At 42.2% G+C, this 13,122-nt stretch overlaps 1 protein-coding gene across 2 annotated transcripts in view; it reads left to right on the top strand.

Moving 5' to 3' along the window:
* The window catches only part of uap1 (UDP-N-acetylglucosamine pyrophosphorylase 1), a 118,499-nt gene extending 107,820 nt beyond the window's left edge, over nt 1-10,679 (top strand). For both annotated transcript variants that reach the window (XM_039734771.1, XM_039734769.1), the window contains 2 exons: nt 2,466-2,532; nt 10,280-10,679. In XM_039734771.1, coding sequence (XP_039590705.1) covers nt 2,466-2,532; nt 10,280-10,369 — 157 coding nt within the window. In that variant the 3' untranslated portion in view covers nt 10,370-10,679. The remainder of the gene's footprint in view (nt 1-2,465; nt 2,533-10,279) is intronic.
* Nucleotides 10,680-13,122: the final 2,443 nt, after the last annotated feature.

Genomic DNA, 13,122 nt, shown 5'->3' on the forward strand with positions numbered 1-13,122 from the left:
TCTCTCTTTCTCTGGTTCTCTTTCTCTATTCCTCTGCCACCTCCACTCCTCTCCTGCAAGCTCTGTCCTCCACCTCCCGACTCCGGCTCCCCGAAAAGAGTGAGGCGGCCTCTTTTATACCACACCCGTAAATGCTCCAGGTGCTCTCTAATTAACTTCCCAAAAGTGCTGCATTGGCACCCGGAAGTACTCTAGGTTCACCCAGATCCTCTTCTGACAGCGCTTCCGAGTGTGGTGGAAGTGCTGCATTCCAGGGCTCTGTAACTGTCCAGGCGCACCCTGGGCCCCAGCAGGGTTGAGCTTCCAAGCTCCAAGGAGGGCTGCCCTCTTGTGTCCCCGGGGAGGTATTGTCTCTCTACCGGTCCTTCCATCCACAAGGTGTCCCGGTTGGGGCTACACAATATATATATATACAGTGGTACCTCAGGTCACGACCGTAATTTGTTCCAAAACTCTGGATGCAATCCGATTTGGTCACGACCCAAACATAATTTCCCCATAAGATTGTATGTAAATACAATTAATCTGTTCCAGACTATACGAACTGTATGTAAATATATTTTTTTAAGTACAAAAATAGTTAATTATACCATAGAATGCACAGTTTAATAGTAAACTAAATGTAAAAACATTGCATAACACTGAGAAACCCTTGAACAACAGTGAAAACTAACATTGTAATAGTTTGTGCTAGACGCTTACGAACCACTTGCTGTAAACACTTTTTTTAATGAGTTTTAAGTACAGAGAAAAAAAAATTAAATGCCACATCTCTTTGCGAAACTTTTCAAACCATCCTCTACTGGCTTTAAATGCCTCACCTTTGCCCCTCGAAGAAGGATTTTGTTTTCAGCAAATCGCTATGAATCTTCCTGGCTTTCTCGCGTATGATCGCCTCGCTTACGCTATCCCCTGCAAGGTGCTTCTTTTTCAGCCACACTAGCAACATTTGAGAATGGGAAATCATTGGCGCTTACGAACGCGCATAGGGAAACTGGCCGCCAATGTTTTTGTTCACCACCAGAGCGTGTGGTCGTGAACGGATGCAAAATTTTGTCAGACGTTTTGGTCATAACCCGATTTGTACGTGTTCGGAAACGTTCGTGACCCGAGGTTGTACTGTATATGTATTCCTACATACTTTAGGAATCCAAATTCTAGTGTTCCTAGGTCAATCACATTCTAAGGATATTAAGGATTATTCCACATGCAAATAAAAACGTCATTTGGATAGAAAACGTCTGAGCAGCGTCGGTGTCAGGTTATTATGCATCCCAGTCCAAGCCTGTTAGTGCACCAACCAACTGTTCAGTAGCTAACCCGTGTGGCTGGGTTTTTCCCCCTTCATGATCTGCACCCTAAATGAATGCCTAATTTGCAAAATGGTGGTGCCGGCCCTACGTCTGAGAACTAGTCCATCATACTTGACACATCCAATGAAGGCAGACCACCACAGAAACCGAAAAAAGAGAAATGAAATGGAAGAGACTTAGTCATGTCAAATCAATAACAATTACCATAATTATTTCAAAAGCTATATGGAAGAGCAAAAACTGTTTACAACAGGGAGCTATGCTAAAATAATACATCTCCAGGCTTAGTTTAAATACTGAGACTGAGGGAGCATCTCTTCAGTATATCTTTGTCTTTTCTTCACGTAAAACTTGATGTACTGCGCAGTGTATGTTTTATGTAGAATCAGTTAGAGCTTTAAGACGTTTCTCTGGTTGGCATTGCTCCACTCAGAACTTTTGCATCCTTCACATAATGAGTCGCTTCTCACAATGGTACAATATAATGATTTTTTTCTGTAATATGTTAAATCTTTGAACTTTTTGTTCATACCAACATATTTAGGCATGTAGGGATGAGTTTTTTCATTCACGGAAAACTCCTGCTGCAGTGGGCCGGCGCCCTGCCCAGGGTTTATTTCCTGCTTTGCGCCCTGTGTTGGCTGGTATTGGCTCCAGCAGACCCCCATGACCCTGTAGTTAGGATATAGCGGGTTGGATAATAGATGGATGGATGGAAAACTCCTGGCCACACATGTATTTTAACCTCACCCATCTCCAATATGCGCAAGCATAGGTCTTATTGTACTGCACGTACAATAGGCTTGATAAACATCTGATTTGCCTGAAATTGACAAAGCAGGTACACGGCCTGAGAAAAGCCAGGAAACAGAATCCGTTTAAAGCAGGACAATTAACATCTGTTTGGAGCTTTTTGGAAAAAAATGATGCAAGCAGTGGCTAATAAACCATTGATTCCTAAATGGAAGCAAATATCCAAATGAATCCTGCATGATTGGGAAATTTTTTTTAAATTTATCACTAAATAATAAGCTTTGGAATTTTTTTGTACAAAAAGGGGGCTAGTTATAAGAAAGCAGTCTGTTTACCTTCTAGCTCATATGAATTATTCTCCCAACTCTCTGTCTCTCTTTCTCTCTGTCTCTTTTTCAGTCTGAAGGATGTAACCGATCTGCCAATTAAATGTGAGATTTCGCCCCTTGTTTCCTATGCCGGAGAGGTAAGTTTACAAAAGCAAAAGTAAAGTTCTTGAAATATTTTTAACTTTCTGTAATATGGAACATGTTAGTGCCTCCCTTAGCACTTCTGCCTCATGTATCAAGTGTCCTGGTTTTAACTTCCACACCAGGTCTTTGTCCGTGAACGTTTTGCGTGTTCTCTTCTTGTCTGGACAAGTTTGTCTGTTTACCTCAGTTTTCTTCTCATTTCTCAAAGACATTTGTGTTTAAGTATATGAGTGATTCTCAGTGGGGTAAGGAACACCTGTGTACCCAGAGGAAAAACCACAACGTGCAAACTTGACACAGGCCCGGGTTTCAAAAGCCTGTGTCTGTGAGCTGACAACATTAACAACTGCACCACCATTCCACTGCCCTTTGCAATTTCTACATAGAACTTTATAAATACATCTGCAGAATATTAATTAACTTTGTGGTAAAGTATGAATATATTATGCCAAGGCCATTTGGCAAGGAAATTGTAGCTTGCACCGATTCCAGAAAAAAATAAACCTCTAAACCCATAGCCATAAGGGAAAAATCTATCTTCCCTAATGCCAAGCACACATTACAGGAAAATCAGACCCATTTTTAGGCCAGATTCATCTCTGTCTATGATCTCAAAAGTGTTCTGATTTTGGGCAGGTTTTAAACTATTATATTCCCTAATTATCCTGTAATGTCAGGTACATGTGATTAATCTTAGGCATACACAATACACTTACAATCTAGTAAGAGCCACCATGATTTCAAATTATCCAGTATATAATTAAACACCAGGCTCTGTGTGTCCACACATTCTAAGCAATCTGTTTGATCAGTTTGGCTTTGGTGTGTTTAGTCAGTTTGGCTTGGGTGACACAATGAAAGTAGGAAGTGTGACATTCGAGGAGGAATAATGGCGTAAGAGATACGTTGAGAGTGGCACCTTCATTGTTGGAAAGAGTAAAACCGAATAGGAGGCAAGAAAGATGTATCGAAAATGATGAGTCTTAGAAGTGGGCTTTATGGGAACGCACTTAAGAGAGGGAGCTCATTGACACACGCAAATCCAGAGGAAAGACGCTGAAGGTACACGTAGGGCATAAGTTGGCAAACATTTGTTAAATATTCAGTTTCCTGTTTTCAACATCTACCGTGACTAGTCAATAATACAAATGTTCAATATTTACAACTCCAAGTCATTTATTGTGAATGGGAAAACCCAGGTTTTTTATATACAATGTATCTTGATGTATTAGCCAATTAGACACGAATGAAAGTATCCATGTTGCAAGATGTACAAGCCATACCAACACTGTCTTACCCTCCATAGCTTCAGCCATCCAAATTTTCTTTTTGATTTTTTACTACAAAATAAGACGCTAAGTATGATAGCAACTTGAATGTGGCTTTTGTCTACTGGGTTTGTTTTGAAGTCATGTTTTTGTTGACAAAAAATGTGTTGAGATCCCAGGTTCAGAGAGTGTAAATCTTAATGGGTGATCACCTTCTACTGTGTGCTCCAATAAGTGAAGAGAGACAAATGGACGAAAAAGAACTGGTGAAACCTGTCATCATGTGCTGGGGCTATGTGATACCCCATGTCTTCACACTTTAAGGCATAACCTTGACTCCTTGTAGTTCAGGTACCAAAACCAATCACTGATGTGTAGAACAAGACACAGACACAAAAATAAAAAAAATCATGATTTCTTTATTTACAGCGTTTGGGTTATTTTATACAAAAAAGGAAACAAAGCAAGTCCTCTTCCTCTTCTTCTTCTTCTTTATCAGCCACAATGATGCAAAAGAAAAGAACAATATCAATCAAAAAAATATTTACCTTTTAATACTCATGTACAAGTCTGATCTTGAAACCCGAAAAATCGATCATAAAATCAGACCCCGACTTAAACGCTCGTTCAAAAATGCGACATTTGCATTTTTGCCTCCTCCAATCTCACATCAGTTTCTCAGACACATCGAATTTAATTGCAGCAGCGCAGTTACCAATTTCTTTCACCACTTCAACGACGTTTAATTTAAAACCAGCTTCATATTTTCTTCTGATCGAATGCTCCAACGTAGATAAGGGTGTGACGATGTGGGTTCGGCTCCATGCTCCCATTGCTGTTCGGGAGCCCTTGAACCCTACATCGTCGGTAATGTCACCGATGAGCTAGACAGTTGAGGCAATAACAATTGAGCAAGGGGATGGTTCAAAAAGTGCAAAAGTGCTTTTATTAAAAAGACAATTCAAAAACAGTGTTCAAATAAATAGTGATGTGCAGTTCAAAGTCTTATATATAAATAATCCATTAAAGAAACACGCAGAGGTTAAAAACATACAATAGAAAAAAAACAATCCTTTAAAAATCAGTGGGGTTCAAATGATGCTGGAAGCAGTCTTCTAAAACCAATGACAAGTCCGGTGTTCTTTCAAACTAGCGTTAGCGTCTCACCTGCTTCACCCGACTAGGCTTTGCAGCAGGTGAGACGCTCTCTGCAGCTGCCCTTTTCCACTCACACACACATGGTCTGGAGACCTCCCGATCCTGGCTTCGGTCTGGCACTCATCCCAGGCCTGAGACTTGGACTCCTTAGTCTCCAGGACGCCCACAACAAGGACTGCTACACCAAGCCCCCGCTGCCTTTCCGGTCTTCTGCGGCCAGTTGCCTTTCCCTGGTCACTCCCGCTACCTGGTCGCTCAGCAGGAGCAACATCAACTACGACTCCTGAGCATCGGCCTAACACCCAGGTTCCTTGCAGCCGCCCATGAGCGCTCGTTCGCTCGACCACACACTCCTTGTGTGTCTCTCTCTCTCACCGACTTGCTTCCTCGCTCCCCGTAACCGCCGTCCTTTTCTTTCTCTCTTTCTCTGATCTATCTCCTCTCCCAACCGACTCGCGCTTCTTTTAAACAGCGAGGGGCCATTGCAGATGCAGCACAATAGCCACGGGAACAATCACAGATGTGGGCAGTTCCTCACCTGTGCACTCGGTGAGAAACGCCCACACCGCAGATCGCCCCATGGCTTGCTATGGCCACTACGCCCCCTCATGAAGCAGCCTCGAGTTCGGTGATTATTTATTTAAAAAGAAACGGCCTTTGCTCAGCGAGCTGTGGACCCATAACACCACAAAGGGATGCTCTTACGATAAAGGTGTATGAGGGTGTAAGATACAAAAAAAAACACAAATCAGTGAAAACGCCGCTTTGGAATAGTTTGTGTATTACCGCGTGGTCACGTAGGTACATTATAAAATATCAGAAATTATACTGTAAAAGGAAGTCAGGAGAACTTATCTGCAAGTATATATACAGTACAAGAACACAATGAGCTCACTGCCCTCCAAATTGCCCACCACTCTAGGGTGTTGTCACTCCCAGCTCCCTTCACTCTCTTTCTACTTCAAAGGGCTCTCTCTCTATATACCAGCTGGTTAGCAAAAGACAACCTGTTAAACTAAACTGCAGTCTTTTAAACTGATTCAGAGTTTGTTCTGCCAACCCCAAACTCACCTGAGCTCTCTTCCCACACAGTCCTTTATCCCCTATACCTGTGTTCCCCAAACCAGAATTCCACACCTCACCACTTTTTAAAACTGCTTCATTTCTTTAATGCATTTCTGCCAGTGAGACCCTACAGCTGCTCCATCTGTCTGATAACTTACTGTGGCACACCTTTTTACCCTGGGCTCTTCTTTCATGCCAGGACCTTAACACTCTTTTCATTTTTTTTCTGCAGCTGCCGTAAGGTAAGGTAATGTAAGGTAAAGTCCACCCTTGACCCAAGGCACACTTGAGCCATGGCAGTGCTAAATGCAGTAGAAGGCTGCTGCTTACCAGAGCCCATCCATGCTGTGGCAGATAAACAGTGGGACTGGACTGCGTGTCTGCCTGGGGGGTTGCTAACCGAGATTCTGAGCTGTTTTATCATGTGGTGGGTACGGCAACATGCTGTACCAGTGCCTGCTCCCCAACCTGACCTGGTGGTTTAGTGGTTAGAGTTGCCTTCAAGCTCCTTGACATGAGGTTTGAATCCCAGCCTGATCACTGACTCTTGCATGTCATCACCACATTCGTCTGAGTGGATTTTCCTCTGGGGGCATATGGTTTTTCCTCCTACATCACACATGAGTTTGAGGTTCATTTGAAGACTGAATTGTCTTGGTATTCGTGAGTGCGAGTGTATTACATTACAGTGCATTCATCAAGTGTTCAGGGCACTTCACTTTTTTATATTTTGTTATGTTGTACCCTTGTGTTAAAATTATTTAATTTCATTGTTTTCCCTCACCAAGCAACACTCAAAAGTCTCAGAATGACAAAGCAAGAACAGGATTTTAGACATTTGTTGCAATTTATTAGAAATGAATAACTGAAATGTCTTTTTGACACAAGTATTCAGGCCCTTTCCCCTTTGGCAGCGATTCCAGCCTGGAGTTTTCTTGGGTATGACGTGACAAGCTTCACCCACTTGGACTGGGGGATTTCCCTTCATTCTTTTCTGTAGATCCCCTCAGGCTCTGTCAGGTTGGATGGAGACCATTGGTGCACAGCTATTTTCAGGTCTCTCCAGAGACTTTCAAATTGGGTTCGAGTCTGGGCCCCTCAAGGACTCCCTGTGAATATCCTGTGTTGTGTTTGCTTTGTCTTTTTGGAAGAAGAACTTTCGACCCTGTCTAAGGTTTAGAGCACTGGAGCAAGGCTTCATTACGGATATCTCTGAGCTTTAGTCCATTCAGTTTTCCCTTAACACTAGAATAACCAGAGCCTACGAAAAAAACTTGTAGATCCGTCCCACTTTAAATCACTTCTTAAATCCGTCCACACCTCTCCGCCAGCGTCTTTTGTCTCATCTAAATGTGCTGATAAAGACAAGCAGCATGTAGCCGGCTGTTCCATCCCCCCACAGCTGCAGAACGTGCATGAACTTCTCTCAGCTCATGCCTTGATTGATTATTTAGGAGTGAAGTGGAGTTTTAGAATTGAACTAACAGATCGTAAACACATTGTTAAAACAGAAACGTTTTTTATATTCTAGTAGTAGATGACAAAATGTGTAGGCATAAACTATATAATATATGAAGCCTGAAGTTATATGTTTGAGTAAAGGCGCAATTGTTGTGTTATACAGTGGAACCTCTAGATACGATCACCTCTGTATACGAGAAATCCAAGATATGAGGAAAGTATGAGCGAAAAATTTGGATCTAAATACGAGCATTGGCTCGCATAACGAGCCACGAGCCAGGCTGTGGTTATGCGTCACGCGTTTCCCGATCCGCCTTGACTCGGGGATTCACCCAAACTGACACTGCCAGCCCGTCAGCTCACTCAGTGTTCCTTGTTGTCCCGTAGCGTGAGGATCTACGCGTTTGTGGGCTTGTGATTTCATTGTTTCGCTGTAGCTGTTCGCTGTATAAGCGTATCCAAAAATATCGCGGACATGCAGACAGAGAATAGGAGACGATTGCCCTCAAGAGGAGAGAGAGAGAGAGAGAGAGGCGCACGCAAGCGAGATAAGGAGAGAGAGAGGCGAGTGAGAGAGATGAGGAGAGAGAGAGAGAGACGCGTGCGCGAGCGAGCGAGAGAGATAAGGAGAGAGAGAGATAAAGAGAGAGAGAGAGACGCGTGCGCGAGCGAGAGAGATGCGCATGAGAGAAGAACCATCAGCTCAGTTATGCTCACATGACGCTCAGCAGACAAAGTGTATCCATACTACTTGTATTCCAAGACATCGCTCGTTTTATCAAGTCAAAATTAATTAAAAAATTTAGCTCGTCTTGCAAAACACTCGTAAACCAAGGTTCCACTTGTATATATTATTAGTGTTATTTGTTAGGAAAATTGATTTTTATGTTGATATTTTTGGGGGTACGGAACGGATTAACTGGATTTCCATTATTTTCAATGGGAAAGTTTGTTCTAGATACGAGAAATTCGCTATACAAGATCAGTGCTGGAACAAATTAAACTCGTATCTCGAGGTTCCACTGTATTTGTACCTTTTATGAAAGTGTTTCTTTGATATTTGGACTTGGTCTGTCACCCCCATCACCTGCATGTCCTCTCTCATCTTATCCATAAACCTTCGCTTAGGCCTTCCTCTTCTCCTCTTGCCTGGCAGCTCTATCATTAACATCCTTCTCCCAATATACCCAACATCTCTCCTCTGCACATGTCCAAACCAACACAATCTCATCTCTCTGACTTTGTCTCCCAACTGTCCCTACTGAGCTGGCCCTCTAATGTCCTCATTTCTAATCCTCTCCATCCTAATTACACCCAATACAAATCTTAGCATCTTTAACTCTGCCACCTCCAGCTCTGTCTCCTGGTTTTTGGTCAGTGCCATGTCTCCAGCCCATATAACATAGCTGGTCTCACTACCATCCTGTAGACCATCCCTTTTACTCTTACTGATATCCATCTGTCTGTCACCTACATACCTTTCCTAATCAGGTGTAATCAATTTAAATGACCACAGAAGATGATCGATAGAATGGTGTGCACCCGAGCCAAATTTCAAGCATCACAGCAAAAGGGTCTGAATAGTCGTGTCAATGGGATATTTCAGTCTTTGCAAAAATTTCTAAAATTCTGTTTTCACTTTTTCATTCTGGGGTATTGACTGTTGCCAGAAGTGAGGGAAAAAAATGAATGTAAATGATTTTAGCACAAGTCTACAACATAAAGTATTAAAAAGTGACAGGGACTGAAGAATTTCTATAGACCTCATATATTTTTGTGTATTGCATGTTTTTGTTCACTCAGAGATTCTGCTTCTGTGACTTATTTTTTATTTTGATTTCTTACCATCTTGCAATAATAACGATAATTCTTTACATTTATGTATTGCTTTTCTCACTTCTCATAATGATTGGGGAGCCACTTCAACCACCACTAATGTGCAGCATCCACCTGGATGATGTGATGGCAGCCATTATGGGGCCAGTACGCTCAGCACACATTAGCTATTAGGTGGTGAAGGGGTGAGAGAGTAATAGCCAGGGGATGATTAGGTGGGCAGAATGACCAGGCTGTGGTGGGCAATTTAGCCAGGACATCACGATACACCCTGCTCTTTACAAAGGACACCCAAGGATCATTTATGACAACTGAGAGTCAGGGCCTTGAGTTTTACATCTCATCTGAAGGACGGTACCATTTTAACAACACAGTGTCCCCACCGCTGCACTGGAGCATTGGGATCCACCCTTGGATCTCAGGATAAGCGCCCCCTGCTGGCCTCACCAGCACCTCCTCCAGCAGCAACCCAAGCTTTTCGTAGATGGTCTCCCATCCAAGTACTGGCCGGTGCTGAACATGAATGCATTTGTTTCTGTTGTGTATGCGGCACTCCATATACCATCACGTCACCACTTCTGTTGCATTGCTGACGTCACCAGATGACCTGCTATCATTCGGTGGATGAATCTCCATCTCGTATTTCTACACATTAAGCTGCAGCGGAACAAAATGTGAAAAAAGTGAAGGGGTCAGACTGCTGTCTGGAGGCACTTAACTGTTATCTATCTATCTATCTATCTATCTATCTATCTATCTATCTATCTATCAATCATATAGTGCCTTTCGTGTCATCTATCTATCTATCTATCTATCTATCTATCTTTCATATAGTGCCTTTCATATCTATCTATATATCTATCTATCTATCTATTATATAGTACCTTTCATGTCTATCTATCTAGCATATAGTGCCTTTCATATCTATCTGTTTATTTATTTATTTGTATAGAGTTTGGAGTTTATTAAGGACCATGAATTCCGGTCACCCCTAATAGTTGATGAGAAAGGAATTCACGAAATGGTGAAGAATGGAGTATGAAGTCCAAGTACAGGCCCGGGACGCCAGCTGGAACCTCATTGTCTCTGCTCTGTTTTCAGAACTTGTGAAGCTACTGTAGTGTGCAATAAAATGACAACTCTGTGAAGGAAAACGCAAAAGTACAATGTGTACAATTTATTTTCTTAACTATTTTTGTAAGGATGTATTATAAGCCAAATTATCAACAGCTTTAAATTTTAATTTGTAATATTTGTACATTACACAATGGATCTTTTCATAGCTATCTTAGTTTTATTCAGAATTGTTTTTAAATTGTTCCCAATGTAAAATAAACTTAATTTCCAATGTCTTCTTTCAGGCTGGTGTGTTTCATTTTTGCCTGTGCGTAAGTAATGCTAGGTGTCTTGTTAATTGTTTAGTTTGAAATAACCTTTACAGGAATACTTCACCCAAAAATGATCATTTCTGTATGTATCACTTAGCACTTGTAGTTTATAATGAAAGCTGAGCCATTAAGAAGGCTAACAGACTGTCAGGTTATATAGCACCTTGATGTGTGGAGTACAAGTCACAGGAGGTTCTGGTCAGTCTTTATAACACACTGGTGAGGCCTCATCTGGAGTCCTGTGTGCAGTTTTGATCTCCAGGTGCTAGAGAAAGTCCAGAGAAGAGCGACGAGGCTGATTCAGGGGCTACAGGGGATGAGTTATGAGGAAAGATTAAAAGAGCTGAGCCTTTACAGTTTAAGGACAAGAAGATGAAGAGGAGACCTGAGTGAAGGGTTTAAAATTATGAAAGGAATCAGAACAGTGGATCGAGACGATGACTTTAAAATGAGTTCATCAAGAACACGGCAACGAGGAAAATGGCTCCTAAAAGAGAATCCAAGACCATAAGCAGAGTATACAGAAATAAAGCAGAGGAGCAGATACAACTTTTTTATTCACCGATTATAAATCTTAACCATAAATGTCTTTAAGCCCTAAAGTGCACCTGAAGCTGTATGGCTATGGCGTCTACCCCAAATGCTAACTGAATGGGTATCAGCACTTCTCACCAATGGCTAGACACTCAATGTGCTTCGTGCTCAGGTGGGAGGTCATCTTGCAGTACGCAGTGAGCTGGTCAGTCTGTCTGGCAGGCCTCCATCTGCAGGTTTTGAGATGAAACCGCCCAGTCAAAGTGCCCTGAGAATTTTGCATTCTTGGGCCAGTGGGCCGTAGAAGAGAATGAGTGGGCATATTTTTTATTTTTTTTCCCTTGATTTAACCGTGTGCTCCACAGTTTAAGATTAAAAATCTAACAATTCGGACGTGATTGAAGTGCACATTGCAGATTGTCATTTAAGGGTCTTCGCATACATTTTCGTCTCACTATGATTGCAAGGGCTGGTGGTGGTGGTGTAATAGTCTGGGGGGGATATTTTCTTGGCACACTTTTGGCCCCTTAATACCAATTGAACATTGTTTAAATGCCACAGTATTGTTACTGACCATGTCCATCCCTTTATGATCGCAGGGTACTCATCTTCTGATGGCTCCTTCCAGCAGGATAACGTGACATGTCACAAAGCTCAGATCATCTCAAACCGTTATAAAAGAAGGACAAGAGGTAGAATAAAGTTTGCGGTAGCCACTCCATTTACTGTAACTGGCACAAAATGAGCTGTAAATATAGCAAAGAGTAGTCACTAGGGACTGAGTCCCTCCAGAACTCACTATACGTAGAGAACAGGTTGACTTTTATAGGTGGTAGACAGGAAGAGGTGTGCTGGTGGGGCCGGAGCCAGAAAGTGATGTCCTGCTCGATTTTTGGAGAGTCTGCAGAAGAGGAAAGAGAGAGTTTGAGGAAGTTAGTACACATTGCCATCCCTGGCCTGGCATAGAAGTACAATCACTTAAGCCCTTCGACTGCCTCCCATGCACACGTGTGTGACACTGGCCATCTTGAACATGACAATGACTTCACCAGACTCAAATGGCCTCCACAGTCATCAGATCTCAATCCAGCAGAGTACCTTTGGGTTTTGGTGAAACGGGAGATTCATATCATGGATGTGCAGCTGACAAATGTGCAGAAACTGTGGGATGCTATGATGTTAATGTGGACTAACATCACTGAGAAATGTTTCCAGCACCTTGTTGAATCTGTGCCACGAAGAATTAGGGTTGTTCTGAAGGCAAAAGGGGGTCCAACCGGGTACTAGCAAGGTATACCTAATAAAGTGGCTGGTCAGTGTACCTACAAGTCTTACGTCTAGTTCTGTTCTTTCGAAGCAATACAAATAAAGAGATTCTTTTATTCATGTTTATCGTTTTCTGATAAGTATCCACAGTATAAAGAAGACCCCTGGGCTTTGTAGCATTTGCAGGGGCAGATCTTATTCTGTCAGAATATGGACACACAGTATATGCTCACATATAAGTCGGGTCTTGAATCCCGAAGAAAATCGATCATAAAATCAGACCCCGACTTATACGCCCGTTCAAAAATGCGCCACTTAACTTTTCCATCTTCTTGCCTACTCCAATCTCGCACCAGTTTCTCAGGCACATCGAATTTCATTACAGCAGCGCAGTTACCAATTTATTTCGCCCCTTCAACGATTTTTAATTTAAAACCAGCGTCATATTTTCTTCTGATCGAATGCTCTATTGTAGATAAGGGATGCTCTTACGATCAAGGTGTATGAGGGTGTGAGATACAAAAAACACAAATCAGTGAAAACGTTACTTCAGAATAGTTTGGGTATTACCATGTGGTCACGTAGGCACAATACATAGCAAATAAAA

This window comes from Polypterus senegalus, chromosome 14 (genome assembly GCF_016835505.1).
Source record: "Polypterus senegalus isolate Bchr_013 chromosome 14, ASM1683550v1, whole genome shotgun sequence".
NCBI classification, from domain to species: Eukaryota; Metazoa; Chordata; class Cladistia; order Polypteriformes; family Polypteridae; genus Polypterus; species Polypterus senegalus.